Raw genomic sequence first — 22,485 nt, 5'->3', positions numbered from 1 at the left:
ACCTACACTTTGGCTGTGAAATAAGTTCACGTCGCAATGCCTCCAACAGCAAAAAAAACGATCAGCTCTGCTCCTCCATGCCTGTTTTAACGCTAAATACATTCCCACTATTTTTCTCAGTTGCCTTGAGAGCATTTTGCCGTCATTTATCCATATTTACCAGAAGTTATTTGCAAAAGAAAATTGAGCAGCAGATAATCTGGAGAAAGGGGCTGAGTGTCAATGATCTATCAAGAAAAGTGACTCTTCTGCCACAGTCATCTCCTTAAACTTAGAATTGAGATTTGATAGCAATGTATGAGGTTTAACATATTTGTGAAGTCAATTTGCAATTGGCTCTATCTTTCTAGGATTAATCACATTCTGGCACAACATTCCTAAGGCGTATGTTCTCATTTCTATTTAAGGTCAATCGAGGAACCAGCCAGAAATATGCATCTTCGCCCTTTTATTGATTCCTCCAATATAGCTGCTGGCCATTGCTATCAAAGTCTTCTCTGTGATTGATGATGTAGCCATCAGTTAGAAGGAGCATAAATCAATTATGTACATAAATGATTTAATCCTTCTCCAAACTCATCGCCAACAATTTAACGAGCCGTTTCAGGTACTGCCTCGATAGAACGTATTAGTAAGTTTATGTGGAGCTTGAAATGATTGGCAAAGGGGCAGAAATCCAACTGGAGTGGGAGAGTCCTGAACCCTCCTAAAGGAGCAAAAAACACGTTGAGTTTATTAAACAGTTCGGTTCAATCTTGGTCTCTTCGACATGAGTGGGGCTGACTGAATTACCAGTGACATGCATTTCGTTTCGAGCTGATGGTTAGATTTTCAGTATTGGGTTATAAAAAGATATATGTTTCTTTCTTATTTCTTTGACTTTACTTGCTGACTTCTTGCCCCTTCTTTGCCTGTCTTCAGATTGGATGACTCTTTGCCCATGCCCACAGAACTTTCTCCCCAGCCAAGCTCCGCCATTGTTAAGAACAAGAAGGCTATATAAACGCAACTTGTTGACTTCGCACATCTCTCTTTCCCAGGTGGTTGGAAGAATCTGGTTGTACATATAACTCCATCTGAGCTTAGCTCAGCAGGTTTATAAGCGAATGCTCTTTATTCCCATTAAAAGCTTCCAGTACAATTCACAGCCAGTCTAAAACTAAATCAGCATGAGACAACCTTCATTATATTGAATGACCATCCTCAATCTAGATTTTGTGCAACTCTGCCATGGATTTTTTTCTTGCATTGAACAGAGCAAATTGTGCAGTAAAGCTGGACTAAAAGACTATAAAGAATCCTTCTGAATAGAAGTGTGATAAACTGTCTCACCACTGCAGACACTAAATGGCCCAACCAGTGGCTCCTGAACGCTTGCCAGCAACTCGCAATCTGGATACCTGAAAAAAAATGTCCAGTTCTCCTTTCGCCAAAGAAAAGTGTTCTTGAAATTGAAAAAGAGTAGAAAAGTACACAGATTCAATGTTTATGGAGTAGCCTGTGGAGTCCTGTAGCTCAGTGGTTAGAGCGCTCGCTTTGCAAGCGAGAGACCTGAGTTCAATCCCAGGCAGAGGGCGAAACCTTGGGCAAGTTTCCTTACTCCACACAGAGCCTAATAATAATCCCTCCAAAAACGAAACAATAATAAATTGGTCATTTTCAATCTACGACTGTTTGTGGGACATTGCTGTGCGCAATTGGCTGCCGCGTTCGCCCACAAATATACAGTCAATTCACTTTACAGTGTATTCTGTGAAGCGCTTTGGGACGTCCTCCCGACATGAAAAGCGCTATATCAAATGCAAGGTTTATTATTATAGCCTGCAGAAGGAGATCAATAAGAAGTGCTTGGCTTTTGGAACAAAAGGCAACAACTGCTGCTCTAACAAGGTATTTAGTCCCCAGCCCCTCTCTATTCCGACTGTTTGGGCAATGTCTGCTTAGAAACCTTCAAATGTTACATTTCTTCTGCTGAAGGTGATGAGTTACACTGGTGTACGATTCCATGGGGCAGCTTGGGGTCTCCATACTTCACTTCTCCCGCAAAATATACAATCAATTCACTTTGCAGTATATTGGTTGAAGCGCTTTGAGACGTCTCAAAGACGTGATAGGGCGCTATGTCGAATGCAAGGATTATCATTATTATTAAGTGGCCATCCTTACATGTGAGCTTGGATTGCAAGTGTCGGCACACTGCAGTCCAGCTACATTGGTAGTCGAGTATTTCGGCAACTTAAATGATAGAAATAAAGGTCAAAATGCAAGATTTCTATTGGGATCTCTTTGAAATCCCACCAAGCCTCAGACCCTGCTCTGGAAGTAGATTGGGTTAGAGTACCCACAGGTCTGTGTGAGGGCTTCCAGTAAGAAAGGAATTTCCCATTTGTGCGCCTGGGATTCCTTATTAATCCACCCCCTTAGACATTTCACATGGTAGAACCTAATATGAAAAGCATTAAACAGTCGTATGAAGCAGCAGTGATTCTTTGTGGCAATCCAGAGATATTGCCTAAGATTTTTTGGGGAAACAACAACAATAACTTGCATTTATATAGCGCCCTTCACCCTGGACAGTGTCTCGGAGCGCTTGAAGCAAACGCTGCAGTTTTTACTACATCTGATCTGCAAAACAGCTGCGTTCATCTCCAGTATTGCTGGCCGTTTGCAAAGACTGACAAGATGCAAATGATGCTAATGCTGACGGGTCTCGCAGAGCATCAAGATTATGCATTCAGATGGAAGTGTGGATGGATGTGCTAGCCTTTCTGAACTCAGGCACTAACTCTTCGAGTGGAAACACAGACAAGCAAATTAGTCATCTTATGCTATTCAATAAACTATAATGATCTGACAAAATACCTTGGTAGTTGCACCTGATTCTAAGCATTTGATTTTCACAGTGCCTGATACCTGAAAGCTTCAAAGATTATTTAGGAATGCTATTGTCAGATATTTCTTGCTTACAACAAAAACACCTTGTGACTGTCGCTAAAGCTCATTCATCAAAACTCTTGTGTTTAGACATCATGGGAACAGGATATGGGTAACAAGAGAAATCGTGCCTAAGAACAACAGCTTGCACTTAAATCTCACTCACGTAGGAAAACATCTCAAAGAGCTTTCCAGGGGTAGTGCTGATCCCCAGGACGAAGGAGATGCTAGAGGGGGATAGGTGGAAGCTGAATGAAGACATGGACCCTGACAGTTAATTTCTCATAACAATAATACTATTTTTGGGGGGTCAGCGGAGTGTCTGACACATGCAGAAACCCATCACCATACTTAAGAGTAATGCAAACCAAGCTGGGATTTCCATGGATCCCACCTACACATGGAAATCCCAAAGTGTGCGTTGGGGTACAGCTGGACTCTAATCAGCTAAAACCATCGATATTGCTGTTTGCCAAGCTTTCCAACTGCTTGTCCAGTTGGGACCACCCTACCCGATAGGGCTTTGGATTGCAGGGTTAACAGGAGCTGAGTGGAATGACGCCCAATAACAATAATAATCTGTGCATTTTCTATAGCACCTTTCATGTCTGGAGGGCGTCCCGAAGCACTTCACAGGAGTAACTGTGAAATGGAGTGACTGTATGCGAACGTGGCAGCTCAACTGAAGAGAGGGCACAAGGCGGAGGGGCTTTGGGAGAGGTTTTTTGAGAGAGTGTAGAAGCTGAAAATTCAACTGCGAATTGTGGGATTGAGCAGGTGAAGGACATACAGCAGGTCTGACTTTGGGGAGAGCAGACTTTGAAAGAGCACGCCAGAGGTTGGTTAGGGCATGGGTGTGGAGTTAGAATGCAAGAAGGCATGGAAAGAGAAAACACCATTCGGCTGCATTTTCACATACACTGTCTACTTGAGGAAACACTGTGCATAAATATTATCTGGTCCCTGTAGATATCCAAACAAATAGTTATCTACCCCCGAACGTCAATCACTCAACCGAAGACGTCAGAAATTCTCCATTATGTATTTTTCCACAGGGGAAATTCTTCCCTGGTATCATCTTCCTCACCTGGCTGTAACGAGAAAGCCTCAAAGCTTACGATCACTCAGATTCAAGAAATACCCCATGACACGGACTTTCACTGTGATGTGGTTGGGGGAGGGAGACACAAGGTGACAGAGAATGTTCCTTGTGTCTGCCTCCTCTCATGTCTATGTCTCTTTCCTCATCCCCCATACTTTGATTGTGTTTGTCTCGTCTGTCTGTCACTCGCTCACTGTTATTTGCCACTCCCCTGCCCTCCAGTGACGGGAAGCGAAGACACACTGAAGGAAGAAAAAGCGTAACATTTACCGTATCAAGTCAAGACGTCTCAAAGTGCTTGCCAACCAATTACTGTCAGCCATTTATGCCAACAAGTTCCCCAAAAACAGCCGTGATGTGAAATAACCAATTAAAATGGAGGATTGCTGGCCGGGACCTCAGGAAAAACTCCCTTCTCTTTTTGAACAGTGTTGCAGGATAGTTAATTAGGGGGTGGAACTGTGTAGCAACCTCGGTGCAGTCCGAGCAATATTTTAAGCATCGCATGCAACTGTCATTAACAGAGCCTTTGACGAGAGAGACCCTGTGGCAGAGATAGATGGAACAAGCTCATGGGCCCACGTCCGTGAGACTGGGAGAGATGTAGGGAAAGAGAACCAGAAGGAATGACAGGGAGTGGGAGAGGAAGAGAGACTGTAGCAGAGCGCATGTCGAGGGAGACAGAAACTGACTGGGTTTGGTAAGAGAAAGGGGAGAAAGACACTGATCACAGCCAGATATTCGTTTCAAGTTAGCACCTCATTAAATATTGAGTGACCTCAAAACGTACTTTCCTTCCCTGTGAAATATTCGCCTCTTTTTTTTCCCCCCTTTTCCGAGTGCATTATTAACTATCCAGCCAACCTGTCGTGATCTGAAGTATGTTGGGGTATTGACTGAACAGCCAAGGAATAAAACATACCGTTCGTCAGGGAGGGTGCAAGAATAATAGTCCCACTGCTTCCATGTGCAGAACCAACAAAGAATTGCAGTGCACCAACAAATTCTGTGGACATTTTGTTTTGAAGGCTCTGAAGGTTATTACCATCATATTTCTAAGCAGCGAGAAGCATGATAAATATTTTTGCGGCAAAGCAGCCACGATGAAACAGCGGATCTGCCTTTTATTAGTGTAGCATCCTCAAGCTGTGTGGCTGCCAGTATTGTAATTAATACACACTGAGCTGATTGACAGATGGGTCCAATTAGCTGGGCAGCATCAATAGAAGCGACAGGGACGGATTCGAGCCGCGGTCTTGAGTGGCAGATGTGTCCCAAGTGGCTCTCTCTGCGTATCCGCAGGCAAGGCAGGTGCCCCGTTTGAATGATGCAACAGGCATTTTATCGGCGTTGATAGCAAGCCAGTCGGACGGCCATTTTCAGCCTGGCGCCATTTCCCTTTTTTCGAAAAAAAATGATCCCACCTCAAATGAAAAGCAGCAAACCCAATTTTCTGGGCTTCGTCTAACATATCTCGGGAATTAGGCAAATCCATCGGAGATAATAAAAATAATCCCTTCCTACAACTTGACGAATAGATGTTCATCCTTAATCCATTTAGCTGCATGTACTTGCAGTAATAAGACCATGTGATATTGGTGCGAGTAATCAAAGTGGAATTGGAATAGCTATTCCTATTCGTTTTTTTTTAGACAGACACAGCTGCTAATGCAGTTTGATGCACATTAGGCACTGGTCTGAATTAGTTGTAGCTATATTACTCCTTACAGAACTGACGTAACTAACTCTTCTATTGAACAAATACATCCACTCTCCAGTGGTGCACTCAGTTTTCTCATGGATGAATAATGTCATTCGTGGACTTGTAACAAGCTGACATCACTGAATGGATTCCTCGTGGGGCAGTGTGCTGACAATAATAAGGCAAAGCTGGTCAATGCTTTACTTTCATCAAGTCACTGTGCAGCTTTGGATGGGGTTGGTATAAGCTAGCGAGAGGCACAGCTCAAGTGATATATCAACGTCGCTTCTGCCAATTCTTGTTGAACAGTGTGCTCTAACCAAAGCACAAATCACAATCTTTTGGACAACAGTCAAATAAATATAGTGGCACTGTGTGGAGCACATTGAAACTAAATAACATTCACCCACAAATAAATAAGTGTGTTTCGCCCACAAAACATGCAGTCACTACACCCTACAGCGTATTCTGTGAAGCGCCTTGAGACGGCTCTTGATGGCATGATAAGGCGCTATATCAAATGCAAGGCTTATTATTATTATTATATTATAAATAATGTTCAACATTTACATTTATCTTGTAAATCCACGTTTACAAGATTGCAAGTAAATAACATTGCCATCCTTGGATGCAATGTTGCTTCACAGTCCTTGCCTGGACGATTGGAATAGTTGACTAACGCAGCACAGACTTAGACACAAACAGGGGCTTCGGATTCAGTTTCCCATCTGCTCACACTGCACTCCGCTGTTGGCTGCCATCACTCAGCTCGCACAGGTCTGCTTCACGTCCATTGTCCCCTCTACTCCACCAATGGTGACCGTGCTTTCTGACACTATGCCCCTAATCTCTAGAACTTGCCTCAATCCCTCCGCCTTGTCCCCTCTTTGCCTGTCTTCAATCACACCTGAAGTTTTTCCGCTTCGTCTGTGCCTTTGGAGGAGTGGGGGTATAAGCAGTGAGCAAGGAAAAGCATTGCATTGGAGTAACCTAGTGGGCATATACAATGGTCTACTTAATTGTATGCTCACTATGCTTCCAATGCACTGGAATTTTAGGGTCCTTTATAAGTCCATGTGGAGCTGAGACAATTTGGTCCATCAATCGAACAGTCAATTCCTACGTTATTTGAGCAGACTCCTTTGTGCGGACTGTCAGGTGCTCACCGTCATGCTGTCAGTGACATACTGAACTTTGCTCTGTATTCACTCATCTGATAAGGTAAACAACATTTCAAAAGAATTCCACTGGGAGAGAGTCCTGTTATAAAACGAATGGCAAAATAAAATCCTGCCTCAGTCGAGAAAAACAATCCAGGTGCTCGTGCGCACATCATTAACCCTTAGATTGTAGGCAGGTCACTGGAGACTTCGGTCTCCCTGGCCCAAGCACTCTTGTACATCTTAAGTTTGTACTTGCAATGCTGAAAACTATATCAATATCGCAAGAGCAAAGCTGCACAAACAACTTGTATCAATAACGTTTCCACTTCACTACCTGCTGCGCTACTCAAGAAAAGACTGCAATCCCACTGGTGAAGCTTTCCTTTTTCTTCAAGTGGAACACAGAAAGAAAGAGCTTATCCTTTATACGTAGAATACAACAGAAATACTCAAACACATTTATTCAACCTGTAAAAGTAACGTGAAAAAACCCTGCTTGTGCTTATTTCTCGTGAGTGTTCCGATCTCCTCCACAGATTGGAAAAAGCAGCAGCAAATGCTTCCGGGCTAAACACTGTCTATTGTGCATCGAAGCAAAATACTTCTTAATCTAGAGTCTCAAGAACTGTATTCCAATGTCTTCTTATTAGATTTGAGCTGCACTTTTATCCATCAGCACATGACAGCAGCAGCAGTGAATTTGCTATGTCTAATTGCAATGGGCTTCAAAATTAATTCTCCCACTCAGCTGAATCGATGAATATTTATCAACAAACAAGCGTACCACTACGAGGAAGGATGCCAAGGATCGAGTTCAACATATACAGTTTTGCATCTCCACCAAATATTCCCCAGATACGAACTACAAACAAAACTGCAGCAAACTCGCTTGATCTGTTTCCACCGCCTAAATACAGATGTCACCTCGAAAAATCCATTGAGGCACAACTGCATTTTAAAACCGTGCTTCATCATTTACCATCACAAGCAAATGATATATTAACACTCGTCTGCTTTCTTTTGTTCCTACCTCACATAGGTTCAGAAATCTTCCATCTTGCTCACTGTGTTGGCTTTTAGAATACATACAAAGGCCAAATGCTATTGTTGATCCACATCATCCATGTGGTTTGGTTTTGTAACATGAGTGATTTCTTGTGTTTAACTGTTAGCCTAAGATTAACTACAAGCCATTGTTTTTCTATTCAGGTTATGAAATATGCGTATCTGCTACAAACCCTGCCAGAGTTGAACCAAAAATTATTATTCTGACTGCTGAAATCTCTGGGCTCACTATGCATCCACAGTGAAGGAGTACATTTTTTTTGGTCAGCCGGGTGTACGACACGTACGGAAACCCATCGCTATGCTTAAGAATATCCCAAACAAACCGAGAGTTTCATGCATCTCACCATACATGAAAATGTTATAGGTATTTGTTGGGATGGAATGTGCACTCTCTCCCTAGAGTGATGCAACCTGCTTACCTAATTCCGGAAAGTATCAGGCAAGGTTGGCAAAAACCAAGGCTTGGGGACATCTGAGTATTTAACCAGCTAAAACCACAAAGATTGCCATTGAGAGCATTCCCACTGCTTGTCCAGCTAGGACCACGCTACATATTACGAGTTTTAGCTCGCAGGGTTAATGGGAGCTGAGTGGTAAGAATCCCCAACCCCAGGGACTGGTCTGCCCTTTCCACAACCTGCCGATGAGTCAACCTGGCTGTGCTGTCAGCAGCAATGCCCTGGAGTACATTAGCGTGGGTTTGGTTAGAAAGCACTGTGTGGAAGTGGCAGGCATAGGGCACAAACAGTGTGGCTGTCGAAAATGGGGATTCACGAAGCATTCAACCATTTGGTTTGAGATCTTCACGATGCAATAACTGGGACTGGAAATAAGGTTAAGCAGGAGGCTGAACGTTTCTTTCAGTTTAGCAACTGAACGAGCAGCACTGATATACAGCAAAAGTGAATACATGGTTGGGCAGAAGCAGATGACAAGTTACTCATGCTGCACGCACAAGATTCAGCCGGCTTTGATGGGCTTTACCCCCATAACAGTTAGCTGCTAATTCATGTGCGAAAGCGTATCTGATCAAAAATTATGAACAAATTCATGCTGTATTTGTACAATTTGCACCATTTATTTGGGTTACAAATGATTAAATCATGGTGTTGGAAGTATCTAACATTTTGCCCACAAAACATAGTCAATTCACTTTTACAGTATGTTCTGTGAAGCGCTTTGAGGCGTCTCAACGACATGGTAAGGCGCTGTATCAAATGCAAGGATTATTGTTATTATTATTATTATTATGGGTGTTATTGAAAGGGGAGACAATGAGAGGAGGGTGCAAAATCCTCCAGTACTGAAGGGCAAATGAAAGGAGAAGATCAGGTTTAAATAGTCCTCGGCACTTTTCGGCATCTACATATTACTGAAGATGGGCACTGTAAACCTTTTAAAAAAAACAATGAAAAATAAAAGAATACAAACTCCCCTTTAAGATGACCTTGAATCCTAAAGGAGGCAACTTTTACATTCTCTGCGTACCACTTTCTCTGCAAAGCTATTTAGCATTTTAACGTTTCCCTTTATGGATAGTATATTGACAGCTAAAAGCCTTCGGCTCCTAGTCGGATCACACCAATCTGCGCACGTGATTATAGTGCAAATATTGACTTGAAAAAAAAAGGAATTACTCCTCAAATGGAAAAGCACATTTCCAGTTCTCTGCGAGTTACTCGCCGCAGTTACCGGTTCGGTTAATCAGGTTAATCACATGGATTTTTCCCTGCAGCCTCGACCACTTTCGCTCTTTGACACAGTTATATTGTGCCCCCTGAGAACGAAAGAACACCACACACGCCTGAAAATCAATCGGCTGATGTTACATCCGCTTTGCAAGGCTGGGTTCTACGCTCGCAACTCCCAATGTTGGTGTACTGTTTGTGCGGGGTGCAGTAAAGAACGGGCAAGAGTGGAGAGAAAGTGATGCTTGGAACAGAATCACATCAGAACCATATCAAATTGTGATGGTCCTATTTCATTCTCGTGAGTAAAAACAAAATCCACTCAGCGTTACGAAGAGAGTCTTTGGTGATGCACGACTATGACTACACTAGGAAATCCCATTAGAGACCAACATCACCAAAAGCAATTGTGTTCAGTAATGTGGAATGGAAATTTTTACTCCGTAATAGCTTCACATTCAAAGAGCCAAGGATTTAATATGTCTAAAACAGGGGGTTATTCCTCAATCATACAGCAATGACCTTACCTTATAACCTTCTAGATGCCCACGAATCTTTTCTTTTTGTACTTCCGACCAGGTCACCTTGATTACTGTACTGTTCATGACTTCAAGGGCGACATTCATAGGTGCATCTTCGGGTACTGATCAAAAAAAACACAGCAACATTTCCAAATTAGCTTCATAGGATATCAATTCAAGATTATTAATAGAAGCATTAAAGTGAGGGTGCGACAGGAAACTCTTTGAATTAAAGGGTTATTAGGATGCAGGACACGTTACCACAAGTGGCTCTTGAAGCCGAATCAATTATATCATTTAAGAGAGAATTAACTAAACACTTGAAGAATAAAGATGTAAAGGGGTTGGAAAGTGAACAGGAAAATGGGATTAGAAGAGGTAGCTGCATCTATTCATGATGGGTCAAATAGCTTCATCCTGCACTTAGTATTCTATGAAAGATGTTGTAAAATAAAGCAAAATGGGGCATCTTCAACTACTTTCACATCTCGTAATCTTGTGGTTCACGAAGCGTGCCTCACCTGCCCTCCATAGCTGGATTGCCATCGTGACTTACTGGCTGCAGATTTTGTCATGAATTTCCTCAAACCACAATACAATACAAAATTACATTTGTACAGTGCCTTTCACATCGGGAGAAATGTCCCATGGCGCTGGAAAGTCAGGGATATGGACCCAACCGGGCGGGGTGGGGGAAGGCATTGGGATCAGGGAGGGTGGAGGGCAGGGAGGGAAGGATAGTGGTCGAAGGCACGGTCGAAGAGGAAGGTCTTGAGATGTGTCTTGAAGGAGGCAAGAGAAGGAGTCTCAAATCAAAACCAAATGCAACTCAGCAATACAAATACACTACAAACTTATACAGTGCCTTTTGTGTTGGGAGTAAATTAATTATGAGTAAACTGTATTACTGGAGTTATAATATTGTAATTCTGTGAGAATAATATTCAAGAGGTAACAGCTCAACTCTGTTATCTCCACACAATAAAGCTCATTGGATTCTCTAACTCTCCTTCAGGACCTAATTAGTTCTTAAGTTTTGTTGGAGAATTATGTCAAGCAAAATATGTCCTTTGGGACTTTTTAACAGAATAAGGGTGGAGTTTTAAATGCATTGACTCTAATTTAAAGTTGTTAGTTTTTTAAATTTTTAAGGTAAACTCAATTTCTTCTGAACTGAATAGAAGTATTCTACCTTGGGGATGGAGGAGGGGGAAAAGATAAATTGGACTCTTTGTAGTAGCCGGTTACTATCAGGAGGTATTGAGGGGGTTAACCACAGCCGTTCCAACTTCCTATTCATGTTACACCAACTGCCTTAAAAGAGTATGAATTAATAAAGAGTTGAACATCATTTAATTGTGCAGCACATCAGTGAAATAATTTTAATGAGGCTTCTGTGTGATTGCATGCTGGAGAGAAAGAAGTAAGAAGTCCTATTAAAGCTGAACATATTTAAATTTTAGCAAAGGTTATTTTTAATTTAAAGGATTTTTTTTGTTGCAAGTACGGAGGAAAAACAATGCAGCGATTTCTAACGGGATTCTTCAATAAGGAAACCAACTGAAGTCTCCAGCCGGTGACCAGACATACATCATGGTGACTACACCCTGAATGTAGACAGGATCGGGGGAAAGAGCTCCTATGAGCTGGTCTGACAAACTACTATTCCGTATTAAAGTGTTGCACATTGCACGTGTCTAGGAATCATTCTGAATTATCCTGACAGATTTTTCTTTTAATCCCAGAGCATCCCTCGTCATGTTTGGCGTAGGTTTTCATAAAATCATAGAATAATACAGCACAGAAGGAGGCCATTCGGCCCATCGTGCCTGTGCAGGCTCTTTGGAAGAGTTACCCAATCAGTCCCTTTCCCCTCTCTTTCCCCATAGCCCTGCAAATTTTTCCTTTTCAGGTACCTATCCAACTCTCTTTCGAAAGTTGTTATTGAATCTGTTTCCACCATCCTTTCAGATAGTGCATTCCAGACCGTAACAACTCTCTGTGTAAAATACCGTTTACCCAGTATTCAGATCAGGGCTGACAATTTTTTTAAAACAATCCAGTTTTCGCAAGCAGTGGTAGAGAGGATGCTTTCAAATTTGCATTGACCCTTCACCTGGGTGCTTTCCTTTAGAAAGAAAATATTCTTAAGTTCTTTTGAATAGATCGAGAACAATTTGAAGCTTGACTTTAATTGACTTTTAATCATGGTGTTTTTACTTTATCCTCTGACACAGACCTTGGGATCGACTGTAACTACATTCTCTCATACCTGTAACCTTACAGCGAAGTGACCACATCACCCTCACTGGCCATTCTAAGATAGTGACTCTGATTACTATTTTATCAAACAAACCTTCCTATTTTCAATAAAATAAAAATTGGATGCTAAGTGATAAATAAAATTAAATGCAGCTGAAACAAAGAGGAAGAAGATTCACACTTCTGTTACAAAAAACCTATTAAATGGATTATTGGAGTCTATTAAAAAGAGGTTGCTTTGATCATACAGATCAAAGTTGTCTGACATATCTCAGTTGTCTTAAAGATGGTCCCAAGCGATAGGACTCCATGGGAGGGCAGATATGATCCTCCTTCAATGATTAAATGGAGCACTCTGCCCATTAACTGCTGCAAGAGAACTGTATGGATTCACAAAGTTATCATTAGCATTTTAATCAAAGCTCCTATGGTCATTGCTCCTCTGAACTTTCCGTTTGTGTTCTACCCACAAGTGGTTTCACCAGTGAAGACAACTACAAAAAAATGCATACAATACATAACATGGTTTGATTTTCAAACTCTTTGAAATCCTGATCATTACTACGCTATACTATGCAATCCTATGCTATACTAGGTCCAAAACTCTGTCTGTCCAGTGCCTTGGGACATCCTCCCAATGTGAAAAGACGCGATACAAACGTAATATTGCTGTTGTTGTTGCTGCTGTGGAAATTTATTGAGCCAACTCCAGACACTCTCCTTCGTTCTTTCTCAGGATCTCAAGACGGTGGAACAATGTACATACATTCCTTTTTCAACAAACTTTTGAAGTCCAAGTTTGTTGGCACTGTACCACTCCTTAACGTATCCCATCCTTTCAACCACTCATTTCAAGCTTGATTGCATGGGAATTTTAGAAGCAACAGATTACAAGGGCAGTCGACAAAAATAAGTGTCTTGAATTGTGCTTCATTCTTAAATTCAATCTTCATTTGGACCTGCAGAAAACCGGCTTCTAAATGGCGACTAACTATAAGAATTTTGCACAACTCTGCTTTAGAAAATCTTAAATTTTAAGACCAAAAGGGTCTCACAGGCTAAAACTTGGTGAATTTTCAAACTTCTGTGAATGCTGAGTTCGACAGGTGACATTCACACACCACAACTGTTGTAATGTATAAAATTCAGTGTGAATATGTGTAATCGCAGTCAAATTGGAAGGAATGCATAGGATAAGCGGTGCAATCAGGATGTACAATGCCGACTTTTAACCTTTGAAGGCTATGGTCATAATAAAATATGGGAATATAATTACTGGAGCTTTTTACACATTCTGCTGGAAGCTTATCAAGCAGCTTCAGGGACACTGAAATGAAAGTGCGTGATCGCCTCATTGTGAGACAGTGGGCATCATTAAATGAATTACATTGCTTTAACTATCTCCCATTACAGCAGTGAGCACACGTGGGGCTTCATTTGCGCACTCCATCGAAACAAGGCATACCAACAACCTGGCCAGAACCAAAAGTAATAATGGAATAAATAATTAATAATTAATAATAAGAGGCAGATTGCTCCGGAGAATGAAATAGAAGAGGTTGATTGTCATCTGTCTAATTCTAATTCTGTCGTAGATTAACATGTTCTCAGTTATATATTCACTGTAAGGAACTACCAGACATTATTTTACATATATTATTCTATATTTTGCATTGAGTTCTGTAGCCTGAAATATCTCACGTTTTCAGCATTTTGTCTTAAGATTTACAAACAGCAATTTTAAAAATTCTTCAATTCAGTCTTAATTTTGCAACTGAGTTTACTCAAACATTTTAAGAACTGTGGACAACCAGTTTCCAAATGAAATTTTTAACAGTCTGCACAGTGTTAAATATTGAGACAATGATCTTGAATCCAAGGTCATGAGGATTTTCAGGACCCTTTGCATTCAGAAAGCACCTATGAATCAAACTTTGTATTTCTTTTGAAGTCACGTGAAAATATCGTTCTAGCAGCACATTTGAAACCCCACGTTGCTGTTAGTACACCATTGGGAAAACCCATCCTATCTAGGAAGGATAAATTGTCTCCAGTGTCTTTGGAGGTAAGTTGTAAAACAGTTGGTGTGGAAGCAGTAGTATGAAAGGGCATCATAAACTGAATGGTTGGATGAATGTTTGATTCTCCCACTTGCCTGATGTCCTGAACTCATTCAAACTACTGTTGAAACATACAATGCAGACTCTAGACACAATCTCCTGGGCAGTGAAGAAAAAACTAGAGAGATGCATCCCTGGTCAACTCTAGCATATTTTAGGCTTAGAGATAGCACCTGTACAAGTCTAGGGAGCATTTAACCAACAACAACAACTTGCATTTATATAGCGCCCCTCACACAAGGCAGCGTCCCAGAGCGTCCCATATGCCCTCTTTGTCTTTGAAACTCTAGATTGTCCAGTCCCTTGGGGGTCCCCCTGACCTGAAAGGTGCTCTCCAAATACAATTTATTGTTGTTGTTATCAATCCACAACATGTAAAGGCCAAAGTGAAGAAAATGACTTAGTGCTGTCAAAAGATAAAAGGAGGAAGAAGAATGAAGGCAGGTCATAAATTCACCGGAGAATACCTGGAGAACAGAATATTTTAGCGGCAGTGGCCAATAACATTTGAACATTTGATCCAAATTATTCTGTTCATGCTGAATATGCTTCATGCTGAGTTTCAAATGCAACAGCAGCAATTAACTCAATGAGTAAAGTACAAGCCTTCCAATGCTTTTTCCAATACTTTTATAATTAAGGCCATTTATAAAAATTGGTCAGATCAAAGGGCAAAAAAATCACGTCCAAACTCTGAGCTGGAACATGCAATCATTAAAAAAAAACTTCCATTTCTTGTGGGTTGGTTCAACATAAGGAGATTTATTATCATAGGAAAACTGCATTCTGTCAAGAATTCAGACAGCTACATATATCTGCCAGCAACTGATAATATGTTAGCATCCAAAGCAATTATCACAGGATTCCATTTCTTAAAATATAATCAGCGAGGAAGATCAGCACAACATGGTCCTTAACTCAAGCCTTTCCCTAGTTGTTACCCTATGGCAATATATTCAAGCCAATTGAACCTCTTCACGTCATTTCCTTTGAAACAGGAGCAGATCCCTAATGACTGGAATAATGCAGCGTTCAAGAACATCCAGAGTTCATTGACAGTCTCTGCAAAATACCCATTGTTTCAAAACAGGCATCACTATAATCATAGCAGCAGAAAAACATTGGTTATACAAAACAATTAAAACAGAGATGGTTAGTTCAAGAGCTTTCAACCAAACAATGTCTGCGTAGCTGCCAGTTATGAAACTGCACCGTGCCTGAAGAAGAGCGGAGGCAAAGAACATGAGCATCACACAAAGGGAAGAAATATGTTATAAGGGAGAAAATGGAAATATTGACTGTGTCCTATACATGAATAACCTGGGGATAACAATATAGAAATACTGTAGTTTTGAGCACAGATAATAACACTCCTGTGTTGTTCAAAAAATTGTGATTTTTCAATTCATTGAAATCGATCAAGAATGAGATGGAGCTATTGTGCAATTACCCATCAGTTGCCCATTTACCGCAACTTATGCTCATCTTTGCTCTTGCTTATCGAGTGTCGAAGAGGCAAAGCAGCCGTTTTGTCTCTGGAACATGGAATTGAATTCATCCCGAACAGTTGTGGAAGTCTGAAGTTGAATCAGCTCCAATTGTACTGCAATTCTCAAGATCCCAACCAACAGTAGAAATAACAATCTTGATACTATTGCTTTGAAAGATCATAATAACATCGCTGGCATTGAAAAACAGCTTCTTCCAAGGCTACAATTAAACAATGTTATTGAAGAAGTGAACAGCAATTCTGTAGTGCTTTTGATCTGTGCTATATCTGGACTTGTAAAAAGTTTGGCATGGTTACTGGGCGCAACGTCAAACAAGACAAGTGAGCATATTGAATAAAATCCCTGTAGAAAGAATGTTGACACAAAGAACTATAAGATCTGTTCAATAAACAGCCCAAATACAAGCATTCATATATCATTGCAAACTGAAAATCTATCAGTGTAGTTTGCTTTCAGGCTTCTTGGCAATTACTTTCTGTTACTTAACTTTAAAAAGAGTTAACCCTTAAGGTTGTATTGAGCCTTTCTTAGGACTATTGAGAAGATAATGTTACTCAGCCAAACCATTGCTATACGTGTAGGAAGATAGGAAATCATTCAGCACATCAATCTGTCCCACCTGTTTATTAAAGGACCTTAGATCCATGCACTTACGTTTTCTCCACACTCCTGAATATCCAATACTTCCTTGGCATTCATTTATCTTGTAAATATATTATTTGCCTCACCCCTTTTCTCGCCTTCTTCAAGTCCCGTCTGAAGATCTTTCTCTTCGACCGTGCCTTCGGCCACCCTCCCACCCCACACCCGCCCTGCCCTCCACCCCTCCTGACCCCAACTCCCAGCTCGGGTCCAAAATCCCTGATTGTCCAGCGCCCTGGGACGTCTTTCCGACATGAAGGGCGCTATACAAGTGCAATTTGTTGTTGTAAATATCCTGACTGACTGTCGGTATGGCCCTGCTGAGCAGTGCAATTCAGTGAGAAACTCCCTTCTCTTCCAAACACTGGAGCTTAAGCATCCGTCTCAACAAACACATCGTTCGATGTCTCACCCAAATGACGCCACATCCAACAACGCAAATCTATGGTCAGCCTGGAACATGAGCCCACAGTACTTTCGATAAATACGACTGATAACAGAAGGTAAAATAAACCCACTCGTTGTGTCAGATACTTAGGCAAGTTATTACGGAAGTTGTGAAGCCTTATTATTATTACTTAATATTATTCCTTTCATTTGCGTCTTGGGTATGATTACATTGGCAGATCTGTGTACGTCTACGTTGCCAAATTTATGTGGTTAATGAATAGTCTAATTTTCTGTAACTGGCAATGACAGATGACATTGCAGGTATAATTTCACATTGATGGATACGTCATACATTCAAATCTTTTCCCAGGAAATTGATTTGCACAAACAATGGGCAGCTGTTGGACTTATATTCATATAGAAAATAAATAGATTTTTGTGAATGTAGTTATTTGTGCTCAAAATGAATTCCTGGCATAATGCCGAACTTAAATAATTCACTAAAAGAAATGGTAACCTAATATACTTATGAACGTGTCTATATAAAAAAAACATGCTTGACCTTGCGGAAGACTGTCCAGATTATTTCTGAGAGATCAACCACTTCCAATGCCAATCAATAGACATGTCCATGAAATCTCATTCAATAAGCTTATGCAATGCAATCTAACTTTTGCATATGTTCAATTAATTTTAATTTCTTTATGGGTAAAGAGACTTATTTTAATTGAGGTTCTTTACTTTAGACACACTTTTGCTTTCCATTTGGGGACAATGAGAGTTAAATACATTATGCACCACAATCGAGTTCAGTTAACCTTGGGTGCATTAAAAAGGCCTTTGCTCTGAACAATCCATACAAAGTCAATACCTTATTATTATTTTAACTTAGCTCTTTACACTCTGATGACATTTTCTTAATTCCCTAAAAAAGGGCTCAGTCAATGTGCCTGCAAACAACCATTTCTTTGTGCTTGGCTGAAGCTTAAATGACTGATTGCATTGTTAAAATGCTTTTTCCCTCCAAAACTTAATTTGAATAAAATGTTCCTCATTTATTTTCCAAATAAGTCTTGACTGAAGTGGATAGTTGAGAATTCTGGTGGTGGAGTATAACATAACATAACATAACATGTAGGAGCAGGAGTAGGCCATTCGGCCCTTCGAGCCTGCCCCGCCATTCAATCATGGCTGATCTTCTAATCTAACTCCAGCTAATAACATAACCCTGCCTTATCCCCATATCCCTTAATCCCTTTTGCAGTAAGAAATCTATCTATCTCAGTCTTGAATATTTTCAAGGACTGAGCGTCAACAGCCCTTTGGGGTAGTGAGTTCCATACATTCACCGCCCTTTGAGTGAAAAAGTTCTTCCTCAACTCAGTGCGAAAGGGCTGCCTCTGATGTTAAGGTTGTGACCCCTGGTTTTAGTTTCTCCAACCAGGGGAAACAATCTCCCATTATCTACTCTATCATTCCCTTTGATGATCTTATAGGTTTCTATAAGATCCCCTCTAATTCTTCTATATTCTGGAGAATATAGGCCCAAATTGGTCAGCCTATCCTCGTAACTCATCCCCTTCATCCCTGGCACTAACTTAGTAAATCTACGCTGCACCCCCTCCAAGGCAAGTACGTCCTTCCTTAAATAAGGAGACCAAAACTGGACACAGTATTCCAGGTGTGGTCTCACCAGGGCCCTATACAGTTGCAGCAAGACTTCCCTACTCTTATACTCTAATCCTTTCATAATGAATGCTAACATACCGTTCACCTTCCTAATTGCTGCTGCACCTGCAGACTAACTTTCTGTGATTGGTGTACAAGAACACCCAAGTCCCTCTGGACGCTAACACATTCCAATCTCTCCCCTTCTAAAAAATAACCCGCTCTACTATTTTTGCTACCTAGGTGGATGACTTTGCACTTCCCTACATTATGATTCATGTGCCACCTACCTGCCCAATCACCTAACCTATCTATGACTCGCTGCATTTTTTTAATGTCGTCCTCTGTGTTGACACTTCCTCCTAGTTTTGTGTCATCCGTGAATTTAGATATATTAACTTTGATGTCCTCATCTAGATCGTTGATGTAGATGGTAAATAGCTGAGGCCCAAGGACTGATCCGTGTGGCACTCCACTGGTCACATCCCGCCAATCCGAAAAAGACCCGTTTATCCCTACTCTTTATTTCCTACCCGTTAACCATTCCCCAATCCACGTTAATATGCTACCCCCAATTCCATGGGCCCTTATCTTTTGGACTAACCTTTTATGCGGCACCTTATCGAATGCCTTCTTGAAGTCCAAATAGACCACACCCACAGATTCACCCTAGTCTAGTTTACTGGAAATGTCCTCAAAAAACTCTATGAGATTTGTCAAACATGACTTCCCTTTTGTAAAGCCATGTTGACTTGGCCTAATTATAAATACCGCACTACCACATCCTTAATCAAGTATGAGGGAGCTCAAATTTGATTTATATCAATAAAATCATACCTTAACTTCTTGTGCAATAAGGAATATAACTGCAGTCTACCTAGTTTTCCATCAGAACCAAGCCTATTTAACCCAGGTATTAATTTTTAATATTAATTAATTAATTAATTAATTATTAATTATTAATATTGATTTAATGAACTTGTCATTGTAACACCTTCCAAGGCTCGTATGTCCTTTGTAAGTTCAGGTTCTCAAAACTATATGCAATACTCCAGATGAGTTAGACCAATGTTCAAAAACTGGAGAAGCATCTCCTTACATTTATATTCCAAGATAATTTACTTGTGTGTGACATTATGTGTGCCTTATCTTCCTGCATGTAAGAAAAAAATGTTATTTCCAAATACTCATCAGGTAGAAGGCAGAATAGATTTTCCTGCTCCTTCCTCTGTATGTTTTTTTTATAAAGGATTCACTTGAACTCCTGTAAACTACAATGGTGAAGCTTTGAACTACTGAATCAAAGACATGATTGAGATTTCACCTGAGTTACTAGGGGAGGGACGAGTTTGTATTTTCTTAACTGGGTAATCTATTAGGAGTGAATTCAAGGAACTGTCTTTGGAAACTGTACTAGGCAGGTCTTTGGAAATTGGCCTAGACTGCACCATTGTTTACCCTCCTACCCCTCCTCTCCAGCCCTCCTGGACCCCTGCTCAGATCCAAATACCTGACTGCCTTAGGACGTCCTTCCGTTCTGAAAGGGGCTATACAATTGTAAATTGTTGCTGTTGTAGGCAATGTGAATTTTCCTTCCCCCACTGCTTCTCTTTGCTTCCCAATGGCATTGACAATGAACCACACAGTTTTTATCCACAGGGAATTTTCTAGTGTTAACAAGTATAACCATTCACCTGATTAGGGAAGTCAATAGGAGCCAAATTCCATGAAGTGGATAGGGAAGAAATCAAAAGGTAGACGATGCCTTCATCAATGGTATACAATATGGCTGTGCCAACTGAAACAAAACTGTCAGACAATGCTGGATATATATTGACATACCTCATCGTATTCAGGGTTGCTTTAAACTATGCTGCTGTGTTCAAGATGAAGGATGCAGAAGTACTGTGCAGTTAAGGTTACAGGATTTGCAGGCAAACTGATTTTCTTCACAATCGTGTTCAAACAGTGAAAAAGCAGCTGATTAAAAAGAAGCCGGCTTCATTATTCAGTTTCTATTCCCAAAATTGATACTGCAGTTAACAAGTAACAAACAAAAGGTAAATGTGTTGTGACTTGAAAGTAAATTTACTGTACATTTTGTGGTTGAAACGTGGCAGTCAATTGACACAGCAGTGTCCCACAACCAGTTGTAGATTGAATGACCAAATTATTATTATTATTTTATTTTGAAGGGATTACTACCCCCGGGAAGTGATCTGCCAATCGATTAACAACGGGTTCCTATTTACTGCTAGGTAAAACGGAAGCGTGTGGAGTAAGGAAACTTGCCTAAGGTTTCGCCCTGCCCGGGAATCGAACCCAGGTCCTCTCGCTTGCGAGGCGAGTGCTCTAACCAATACCCAATAGGACTCCACAGTTATAGTATTGTATGTTTTCTTTAGTCGCACTCATTCCATGTTAAATTTATAGTATAATCATTGTAATATAAATCATGGAAATTGTATCTCATTTTCTCAAATTAAAGTGCTTTTATTTTGTCACCCGCATTCAATGGCATATAAAAGACTGTGCCTGGGGTAACTGCAACAAGGACAGTGTCTTGTCTCACAGATTTGATTGCAGTGTTTGCTGAGATTTCAAGGACTGCGTGAGGTTATTAATGGGCGATTCACAGATTTCCCCCAATCCATGGCTGAACAAGCCTGATTCACCAAGAGAAGAATAGCTACACAATTCAAAGATGCTAATTGCTGAGAGATGCTCCGCAAAGGAAGATTTTTTTTCAACATAATGCTCACGTAATCAACCCCATAAAAAGGCAAAGGGCTGAGCATTCCCACTGGGTTTTTAACTTCATAACCTCCGCCCCTCAAATCAAGGATGTTCTCTGTGATTCAATGTCCGTGTGTAAGGGTTAATGTAGAGAGAAGGAAAGTGTCCCACAGGCAAAGGAAGTAACGGGCAAAATTCTGCTTCGATTTGGTTGTATGTTTTGATCTACTTGTTCTTGCATGCACCCTCGCACCCGCACTTATACACACATCATTTCTGTGAGAAAACAGACCATTGAATACATCTGTTCTCCGTTTTGCATAATTTATGCAGAAGCGAGAAGTGGGACTAATTTCCTACTCTGCTCGTTCCCCAGAATTGCCTTAGTTCACGCTCCGAGACTAATACATATTAATAATTTATCTCGGTGCAAGTCTAAATTTGTACCTCTGACACCCTGGCCCTGTAAAGATAAATATATATATTTGAAACTGGCCTGATCGCAATAAACTGAAGCAGGAATCATTATTGGCAGTTAGCAGCAAGACTTCCTGCTAAGGTGACAGAACTTATTCCAGATCATGTTATTTTCAGAGGCCCATAACACCAATGAGCTCATTTTTCAAACAAGCTTCACAAGATTCTACTGAAACATATTGTTTGGATCATACGAGTCCACAATTTTCCAATCTGAATTCCCACCGCTGCCACCACATTTGAAGTGTCGAGAAGATCTTAATGAAGAGGGCTTTTGATAGTTGTATCAAACGAAAGGCTCGAGTGGTATTGATAAACATTCTGCGCTCCGATTAAAATAATAATAAATAGTCCTTGCATTTGATACAGTGCCCAGGTAATTGCTGGCAAATTAGTGACTTTATCGTGCAGTAAGGTCCCACAAACAGTCAGGGAGCGAGTGATCAATGTATCTGGTGGACTGCTGCCAGGACAATGGGAGAAATTTCCTTCTCTTTTGCA

The 22,485-nt window shown here is 40.8% G+C and overlaps 1 protein-coding gene across 2 annotated transcripts in view; it reads right to left on the bottom strand.

Annotated features, from left to right (window-relative positions):
- Window positions 1-22,485, bottom strand: part of chl1b (cell adhesion molecule L1-like b) — a 141,208-nt gene that overhangs the window by 53,289 nt on the left and 65,434 nt on the right. For both annotated transcript variants that reach the window (XM_042339560.1, XM_042339561.1), the window contains exon 20: window positions 10,185-10,300. In XM_042339560.1, the coding sequence (XP_042195494.1) occupies window positions 10,185-10,300 (116 nt within the window). The remainder of the gene's footprint in view (window positions 1-10,184; window positions 10,301-22,485) is intronic.

The sequence above is a fragment of the Callorhinchus milii genome, unplaced genomic scaffold (assembly GCF_018977255.1).
Source record: "Callorhinchus milii isolate IMCB2004 unplaced genomic scaffold, IMCB_Cmil_1.0 Scaffold12, whole genome shotgun sequence".
In the NCBI taxonomy this organism is placed as follows: Eukaryota; Metazoa; Chordata; class Chondrichthyes; order Chimaeriformes; family Callorhinchidae; genus Callorhinchus; species Callorhinchus milii.
This window is presented reverse-complemented; position numbering and strand designations above follow the sequence as displayed.